The sequence below is a fragment of the Mustelus asterias genome, chromosome 4 (genome assembly GCF_964213995.1).
Source record: "Mustelus asterias chromosome 4, sMusAst1.hap1.1, whole genome shotgun sequence".
NCBI classification, from domain to species: Eukaryota; Metazoa; Chordata; class Chondrichthyes; order Carcharhiniformes; family Triakidae; genus Mustelus; species Mustelus asterias.
The window spans coordinates 19,921,710-19,931,607 of record NC_135804.1 but is presented as its reverse complement, the minus strand read 5'-3'; the positions used below and the strand labels follow the sequence as shown (position 1 = coordinate 19,931,607).

General features: G+C 43.3%; 1 protein-coding gene across 2 annotated transcripts in view; it reads left to right on the top strand.

Moving 5' to 3' along the window:
* The first annotated feature begins 2,900 nt into the window (after positions 1-2,900).
* The window catches only part of cdh13 (cadherin 13, H-cadherin (heart)), a 1,022,665-nt gene continuing 1,015,667 nt past the window's right edge, over positions 2,901-9,898 (top strand). Inside the window, exon 1 of one of the 2 annotated variants that reach the window (XM_078210633.1) lies at positions 2,901-3,072. In XM_078210633.1, coding sequence (XP_078066759.1) covers positions 3,028-3,072 — 45 coding nt within the window. In that variant the 5' untranslated portion in view covers positions 2,901-3,027. The remainder of the gene's footprint in view (positions 3,073-9,898) is intronic. The other variant, XM_078210635.1, reaches the window with a different exon arrangement.

Below are 9,898 nucleotides of genomic sequence, written 5' to 3'. Positions count from 1 at the left end.
TATTTAGATTTCCAGAAGGCCTTTGACAAGGTGCCACATAGGAAACTGTTAAATAAGTGCCCATGGTGTTAAGGGTAAGATCCTGGCATGGATAGATGATTGACTGACTGGCAGAAGGTAGAGAGTGGGGGATAAAGGGGTCTTTTTCAGGATGGCAGCCGGTGACTAGTAGTGTGCCTCAGGGGTCACTGTTGGAACCACAACTTTTCACAATAGACATTAACGATTTGGAGGAAGAAACTGAAGGCACTGTTGCTAAGTTTGCAGATGATATAAAGATATGTAGAGGGACAGGCAGTACTGAGGAAGCGGGGGGGGGGGGGGGGCGGTGGGTGGGTGGGGCTGTTGCTGCAGAAGGACTTGGACAGGTTAGGAGAGTGGGAAAAGAAGTGGCAGATGGAATACAATGTGGAAAAGTGTGGGGTTATACACTTTGGAAGGAGGAATGGAGGCATAGACTATTTTCTAAATGGGAAAATGCTTAGAAAATCAGAAACACAAAGGGACTTGGGATTCCTGTGTTCAAGATTCTCTTAAGGTTAATGTGCAGGTTCAGTCGGCAGTTAGGAAGGCAAATGCAATGTTAGCATTCATGTCGAGAGGGCTAGAATACAAGAGCAGGGATGTACTTCTGAGGCTGTATGAGACTCTGGTCAGACCCCATTTGGAGTATTGTGAGCAGTTTTGGGCCCCATGTCTAAGGAAGGATGTGCTGGCCTTGGAAAGGGTCCAGAGGAGGTTCACAAGAATGATCCCTGGAATGAAGAGCTTGTCGAATGAGGAACGGATGAGGACTCTGGGTCTGTACTCATTAGAGTTTAGAAGGATGAGAGGGCATCTTATTGAAACTTACAGGATACTGCGAGGCCTGGATAGAGTGAACGTGGAGAGGATGTTTCCACTCGTAGGAAAAACTAGAACCAGAGGGCACAACCTCAGGCTAAAGGGATGATCCTTTAAAACAGAGATGAGGAGGAATTTCTTCAGCCAGAGAGTGGTGAATCTGTGGAACTCTTTGCCGCAGAAGGCTGTGGAGGCCGGGTCATTGAGTGTCTTTAAGACAGAGATAGATAGGCTCTTGATTAATAAGGGGATTGGGGTTATGGGGAAAAGGCAGGAGAATGGGAATGAGAAAAATATCAGCCATGATTGAATGGCAGAGCAGATTCAGCCTAATGGCAGAGCAGAGCGGTCTAATTCTGCTCCAATATCTTATGGTCTTATGGTCTATTTTTATTTAGCAATCTCTTTTTTCAAACTCTTTTCCTCAGTATCCAATTCCTGAATTTTCCTTTTCATTGTGCCAATTGTATCAGGAATGAATCTTTTGACCTAATAAGATGTTTAACCCAAGATCAGTTCGACACAGGATTAGTCATAATCATTTCAAATATCCTAAATTTTAATGAACCCTATCACATTAAAACTATCTAATTCTCTCATGGGTGAATTTAAAATCGCAATATCAGACAGAAACCATTAAAGCTTGAAATATACAATCCACAAATATCATCTTACACAAGCAGAGAAGCACTGCACGGGCTTTAAACAAAAATAAACCGAATGAATTCCATTCTGACATGGTTGAGGAAGGGGCAGGATTGGCAGCTCAATATTCTGGGCTATAGAATCTTCAGGCAAGACAAGGGGAGGTGTGAAAGAGGAGGTGGTGTCCTATTATTGATCAAGGGTGGCACAGTGGTTAGCACTGCTACCTCACAGTGCAGGGACCTGGGTTTGATTCCAGCCTTGGGTGACTATCTGTGCAGAGTCTGCACATTCTCCCCGTGTCTGCGTGGGTTTCTGCTGGGTGCTCCGGTTTCCTCCCACAGACCAAAGATGTGCAGGTTAGGTGGGTTGGTCTTGCCCCTTATTGTCCCAAGCTGTGTAGGTTAGGGGGATGAGTGGGGCAAATCCATGGGACTAAGGGAATGGGGCCAGGGTTGGCTTGGGTAAGATGCTCTGTTGGAGGGTTGGTGCAGACTCAATGGGCTGAATGGCCTCCTTCTGCGCTGTCGGGAGTCTATGATATGGAGTCAATTACTGCAATAAGGATGATATCTTAGCAGGCTCCTCAATTGATGCCAAATGATGTTGGAGGTGCTTTATGATGAGAACAACAACAATCTAGAACACCCTTAATGTAATGAAACTTCGCAAGGTTGTTTTACAGGAACATTGTAAAATGAGATCTTTCACTGAGCCATAGAGGAGATCAGGTCAGATCTCCAAAAGCCTGATCAAAGAGGTCAGCCTTAGGAAGTACCCTTAAAGGAGAAAAGTGAGGTAGAGAGATGGAGAGGTATGGGGAGGGAATGCCAGACCTTGAGGCCTGGACATCTGAAGGCACAGCCATCAATGATGGAGCAATGATTATTGGGAATTCAGTGCACAAGAGGTCAGAACCAGAGAACCACAAGTTGACCCCTTGGATTACTTTGGACATCCTAAGGGGCTGGAGAGGAATTTTCCAAAATATTTCCCCCCCGAAATGTTTCTTTTTTTTTGCCTCTCGGGGCTGGGTGGGGAGGTTGGAGTTACTCATGAGGCTCCAGCCATGGTCTGGGACAGACTTGATGGACAAGTCTTGTTTTCCCCCCACTGCTTATGCCATGCTGGCGACTTGAAATGACAGTCCCTCGCAGCAGTTAAGGTTATCTTGGTGGAGGTCGATTGTTAGCCGCACAGTTCTGTGCGGTCAGAAGGGAAATCAAGCGGGCCAGCGATACTAAATGTTCACCATAAGTGTCCCAGGTGCTAACCGCATTTCTTCAGCGGTAAGAGTGTTAATATATTCCTCCCCCCGCCCCTCCCTGAATTCTCACAGTGGTGCTTTTGTACGGAATCCTCTGAAAAGCCATTGGTTGGAGTCTCAAGTAGGCGCCCAGCGTTTTAGCGATGATGCTGCAGATCTATTTGAGAAGTTGGCTGGATTTCAAGCCAGCCTCAAGCTCGGCTGTATATAAAAATATGCACTCTGCTCGCCAGCGCATGAATGAAACCTACAGGAGCTTATAGGCGGCAGACATGGAGCACAAAACTCAACTAACGCTGGGTTTCTTTCTTGTTCAGGTAAGGAAAGACTAATACTTTCCAGTTCGTGCCATTCCTCATTCCCACCCCCTCTTCCCCCCCCCCCTCCAACTATCTCAGAGAAAATATAGGAATTAAACCCGCGTGAGGCGGAATGCCCCAGATTGAACAATGCAGACTGGTTTCTGACAGCCACTTTAACACAACACGGCTTGAAGCGTCTCTGTCTCTTTACACATCTGTAAGAATTCCGCCACTCTTTTCCCGGGGAAATCTATTCCTGTTTAACCTGGATATTCCCTTTCCAAATTTCCCCCTTCCCCACCACCTCCTGGCAACAGGGAAAGGGTAAGGTGGGTGGAAGATAAGTTCAATTAGACTCCAGATTTCAACATTGCGTTGGGATTTTCAACTCCTCTCAATTTCTAATAAACTGTGTCCCCCCCCCCCCCCCAACCCCCAACCCCCAATTTTTGGCTGAAATTCCGGATGGATGAAATCATAGCGCCTGGAAAAGTGTAACGGATCCACTTGCAATATGAACTGCTGTCTCTGTCACTCAAAACACTGGAATGTTTTGGGGGAATTAGTATTAAAGGGTGGAGGGGGAGAGAGAGGGGGACAGAGAGAGAGGAAGAGGTGGGAGAGAGAAAAATCATATGGTGGGATAAACTTAATGTATGATTACAGATGTGTGGTTTTGCTCAGTTGTGTTCTGGTGACTAATGCGTGGTTCTGGTGGATAAATTTGGGTTGTTATGTTAAGCTGGTGATCAAGGGGTTAACCAGTGGGGGGGGGGGGGGGGGAGAAGCTTACTCTTTTAGTAAGCCGAATGCGGGCACAGATATGTAGTTGTGTGTCTAAAATAGAGGAGATGGCAGATTGTGCACGGATAGCACGGCTCTGAGCTTCAGCGTTTAACTGAATGCGTGACTTTAGCTAAATGAATAGCACGACTTCCATCCCATTCCACCTGCACCCGTGTTTTATCGGCTTGCAGCGCACTTCTGTCTTTGTTTCAAATCGATGACCTCTCCCCACTCTCCATCATCCCTTTAATTACATCAAATCAGTCACATACGCTGCACCACACCACTCACTTTCAGAGCTCCCTGGGGAAACATGTTTGGGGAAAGTGATCAACAATTGATGCTGGAACCCTCATTTAAACAACTTGGCCATTTCCGTGGCGGGTATTTTTTTAAAAAATCTTTGTATAATACATTATGATGGCCACTGAATACAGAAATTCCTGCCTGCTATCCCCTGTTCCATTCTTCCCCCTCCTCTGCCAGAATTTCAAAATACATTCTCCAATTGGCAGTATTTCAGTGTGTCCAAACTCTGGGTGTGCCAAGCATTGGCACCAAGGTTTGGGTGGGGGGAAAAGGGAAGCTGCTTCTAACACCCACTCCTGAAGCAATGCGTCTCAGGGAGCCAACTTTACAGCTAAGCATGGTTCGGTCCCGGCAACCGACCCTCACTCAGTTGGTTTCCCGATTTAGCGAATGCAGAATGCCCCTAAAAAAAAGAGGTTGTAGCACATCTTAACTTCGCGTGAACTTTGGTTCATGTGTGCTTAAATCTTCTCAGGAAGGAACCAGAGTTCATTCAGCCGCACCACCCTGGTGCACCTTATCATTTTCCTTCGGAAGGAATACCACTTAAATGCAAACGGTGCTTGCCACCAGTATACAACCAGTGCAAGGCGCAGTAGATGTTCCGAGCTGTATGTGGAAATAATCCTTTGGGCTGTCTCAAACTTGGTTAAAAATTCCGTTTGCTGTCAGGAGATGGCGCAGGAGGTTATTTTGGGAATCTTTTGCTAACCAGTGCGTTGGTTCACTGTCGGGTCACAAGTCCTAATCAGGCACTTCAGAGAATGTTGTCCTTGTAGGATAAAATATTCCATTGGTGGGCAGTTTACGGGCGAAGCAAAAAATAATTAAGGATCGTGCTGCGCGTTTAACTAATTTAAAATACCTTCTGAAACCACGCTCTTGCCTGTCCAAAAGTTGTTCCTTGTACAAAGCTTCACTTCAGATGTTGGGAGTGCGTTAGGAATATAACAGAGTTTTATAACAGCGACAATGAATTATCTGTAGGGAATTAGAACTAAGGTGAATGATTTGAGAAGCAGGATCTTAAATTCAAACACTTGCCAATACCTGTTGAGCGTTAGAAAATGTAAATTTAAAACTGTGGCTTTATCTGGTTTCTCCTAAGACATTTTGGTGCTGAATTATACATTCCTGAAACTATTACATGTGGAATTCTGTTTAATTTACCAAGTTTCTTGCATTTTTGATTAAACTGCTGTGTAAAGGCACATCAAGCTAGTTTATTTGGAATGTAGAAACAGGCCACTCAGTTCAATTGATCTATGTCGGTGATTATGCTCCAGGCCACCTTCCATCTCGCTCCATCAGCAAATCTTTCTCTTCCTTTCCATGTGGTAATCCAGCTTCCCCTTAAATTCATCTGTTATTCACCTCAACAATTTCATACAGAAGCCGGTTTCACATTGTAATCACTCTCTGGGTGAAGATGTTTCTCCTGAATTCATTACGAGCAAACTAGGGTAGGAGACATGAGCGGAATAATGAACAGAATTTAATGATTTGAAAGAAAAAGTGATACTCCTGGTCCTCGCTTACTACAGACAGTTGTGGAACATTCTCATCTTCTACTTTCACACTAAAGTCTTGCCTTACATTCGGGATTTTTGCTGTATCCGATTCAATCATAGAAACCCTACAGTGCAGAAGGAGGCCCATCGAGTCTGCACCAACACCAATCTCACCTAGGCCCTATCACCATAACGCCCCATATTTACCCTGCTAATCCCTCTAACCTATGCATCCCGGGACACTAAGGGGCAATTTAGCATGGCCAATGCACCCAACCCATACATCTTTGGATACTTCCAATATCTTGAAATATACAGCACAGGAGGCTATTTGACCCATCATGCCTGTGCTGTCCCTTTTAACGAACTAGGCAATTATTCCTATTCGCTTTGTTCCTATAGCCCTGCAATTTTTTTTCAAACATCTAAACTGCTTTAATACGAGGCTGGAAGGGCAACTTGCATTGGCTAAGTCTGTGGTAGCTCACTGTTTCCAATCATTTCCTATTGACAGCCTTTAATACTGGCTCATGCTGACAATGCTTAGATATAACTGACAATGGTGCTCCCTCTCTACATTATGGGAAATACCAGAGAGAGCATTTATGCTTGGAATTATATCGGAGCAGGCTGTGAGGGATATTCGGAAAGTAGAGGATTCACAAGAAAGTAATCAGAAGATAATCAGCCAAGACCCCTGGTTCACACTAAAGGATGCTGGAGCAAAGTTTACAACATGGGCAAGCACTCTGAGACCAGTGCCTTTGATGGTAGCGCTATGTAAGTCAGAAGATCGTGGGAGCTGTCAGCTGACTTGTAATCAAAAATACAACTCAACCAATCCATTGGTCTAGCTATTTCAACCACCAAAGTGATCTGACGAAGGGTCATCCTGACTTGAAATGTTGGCTCTGTTTGCTCTGTACAGATGCTGTCAAACCTGCTGAGATTTTCCAGCATTTTCTGTTTGTGTTTCAGATTCCAGCATCTGCAGTATTTTGCCTTTCCAAAGTGACCTAACTGGGTCCTGTGATGCATTTCTATGATGAGCAAATAAGAGGAACTCCTAAATTTACACATGAACTGAATTGGTTTAATTTTTCTCTTTATTATATGTAAATTTTTATCTAGATTGTCTTATCAACCTTTACATGTAGACAACTGGACTGCTGGTCGAGACTCCAAGCACAGTGGTAATGAGGGTATCCTGGCATGTTGAAATGCACCATTCCAGAAGAAATGACCTAGCATATAATAAGCTGAAAGCATGGCAGTTAATAACTATAACTCATAGCTAAAGTAAATGCCACATGTGAAGTGTTGTCACGTCTGTTATATTGCAATATCAAGATGTTACCAATAGGATAGGCCGATTAAAACTAGCGACTAGGATTTTTTTAACATTGTATGAAATAACAGGCAATTCCAACAATATTCTCCTCAAATAAATTTCTTGTTATGTCAATTTGTATTGGCATAAAGTATCACTTTTATTTCTAAAAGCAATTGGTGAATGTTAATGGGGAAACATCAATATACATTTCAGCCACTGAAATCAACAGAGCGTAAAGAGAGTTGAAGGAATAAAAAATCTTTCAGTTACTGTAGGTAGCAAAATATTGATCACCTTTTCCTGTTTAAACTGTTTTGAATGTTGTGTGCACCAAGGTGAGGCAAAGGCACAACCACATTAAAAAAAAACCCAACTCAGTCAATAATGAAAATGGTTGGGAAGCCAGGAATATAACCCATGGTAAAACTGGGTGGACTGATCGGAGGAGTGTGAGTATAATGAATGTTAACCCTCAAATCAACAGCTGGTGCAAATTAAGACTCATAGAAGCATAGAAAATAGAAGCAGGAGTAGGCCATTCGGCCCTTTGAGCCTGCTCCACCATTCATTTTGATCATGGCTGATCATCAAATTCAATATCCTTTCAATAAAGGCAATATCCTTCTTCCCCACGCCCCCCTGCCCCCCCCCCCCTACATTTCTTGATCCCTTTAGAGCTAGATCTAATTCTTGTTTGAAATCACACAATGTTTTGGCCTCGGCTGCTTTTTGTGGCAGTGAATTCCACAGATTCACCGCCCTCTGGGTGAAGGAATTTTTTCTCACCTCAGTCCTAAAAGGTTTACCCCTTATCCTCAAACGATGACCCCTAGTTCTGGACTCCCCCCACCACCGGGAACATTCTTTCTTCATCTACCCTTTCTAATCCTGTTAGAATTTTATATGTTTCTCAATTTACATTGTTCCAGTTTCTATTCTAGTTTTGTATTTGTATGAAATAAAAAAAAAACATTCTTCATTAATTGTTTAAAAATATAGTTGTACAGCCCATAGCTACTTCTGCACCCCATATGGTCCTATCCCAATATTCCTACATTAGAGGACCTTCCTATTTCACAACTCTTTACTCAAGCCATAAGAATTATTCTGAATGAGGTTCTAAGCTCAGTACCAACTAGTTCTATGCTATAGGCCAGTGATCACTGAGAATTAGGTCTGTCCCAAACATCTTGACTTGGAGCCTTCTACTGAGCAAAATGAAGAAACATTAATCTGATCAGCCACAATGGATGTTAACCCAAGTTCTTGCTGGAAAGGAGATTGAGCCAATCGATTGTCAGTCCTATGTGAAGGTACAGTTTTGAAATAAAATGTTATCTTTCATGCAATTCATCTGTAGCACTAAGATTACAAACAGAACTTAATTGTTGCCCTGGAGGTTTCCTTTCTTTGTAATTCATGTACATACAATCTTCACAATATGTGTTTTGACATAATACACAATTGTTAATGAAGATAAAATGAATAGATTTTAACATGATACATGTAAAAGCTTATTCTTTTGGAACCCCAATTGTAAGTTGTTGGCTCATAGAAATTGGATTGGCGTTCTGCCTTTACCCATAAATATTAAGGTAGCATGTCACAAGGTCATTATTGAAATGGGAAGTTAAAATTTTGTTTATAGCCACAAAACGACAACTATGAATATTTAACCTAATGAAAAATCCCAAGACACTTCACAGAAGCATTTCTTTTTATTTATTCATGGTATGCGGGCATCGTGGGCTAGGCCAGCATATATTGCCTATCCCTAATTGCCCTTGAAGGTGGTGGTGAGGTGCCTGCTTGAACAGTTCATATGGTGTAGGTACACCCACAGTGCGGTTAGTGAGTGAGATCCAGGATTTTGACCCAGCGACAGTGAAGGAACAGCGATACAGCCGGTGGGATGGGATGTACCCAGAGGATGTGATGATAGATTCTGGGACATTATCTGTAAGGTATGATTCCGTGAGTTTGGCTGTTGCTTAACTTGGCTGTGAGACCCTTCTCCCAAATTTGGCACAAGCTCCCGAAAGTTAGGAAGGAGGACTTTGCAGGGTCGACAGGGCTGAGATTGCCGTTGTTCTATCTGTTGTCTAGGTCAATGCCAGGGGTTCACCCAGTTTCATTCCTAATATAATTTTCATTAGCAGTTTGATACTGATGAGTGGCTTGCCAGGACATTTCATTAAATCTGGAGTCACATACAGGCCAGACCAGGTGCGGATGGCAGATTTCCAAAAGGATATTAGTGAAGCGATTGCCAACTGTTTCTTGGTCATCATTAGTCTTCTAATTCCAGATCTTTTAAATTGAATTTATACTCCACTACCTACTATGGCGGGATTCGAATCTGGGTTCCTAGAGCATTACCCTAGGGTCTCTGGACTATTAGTCCAGTGACAGTACCACCACGCCACCCCATCATAGCACAAGGTATGGTGCTGAGCCACATAAGGAGATATCAGATCAGATGATCAAAAGCTTGGTCAAAAAAGTAGGTTTTAGGCAGTGAATTGAAGGAAGAAAGTGAGTTAGAGAGGTGCAGGAAAGGAATTCCAGAGCCTGGTCAACTGAAGGCGCAGTCACTAACGGTGGAGTGATTATTATTAGGAATATGCAAGAGGCCAGAAATAGAGGTGTGCAGATATCTTGGACGGTTGTGTGGCTGGAAGAGGTCACAGAGATGGGGAGGGGCGAGGAATTTGAAAACAAGGATAAGAATTTTCAAGTTAAATGGGAGCCAATGTAGGTGATTGATGATGGGTAGTAGGGGAATAGGACCTGTTGCAAGCTAATTCATGGGCAACACAGTTTTGGATGAGCTTAAGTTACGGAGTGCAGAATGTGGAAAACCAGTCAGGAGTACATTGGATTGTCAAGTCCAGAGGTAACA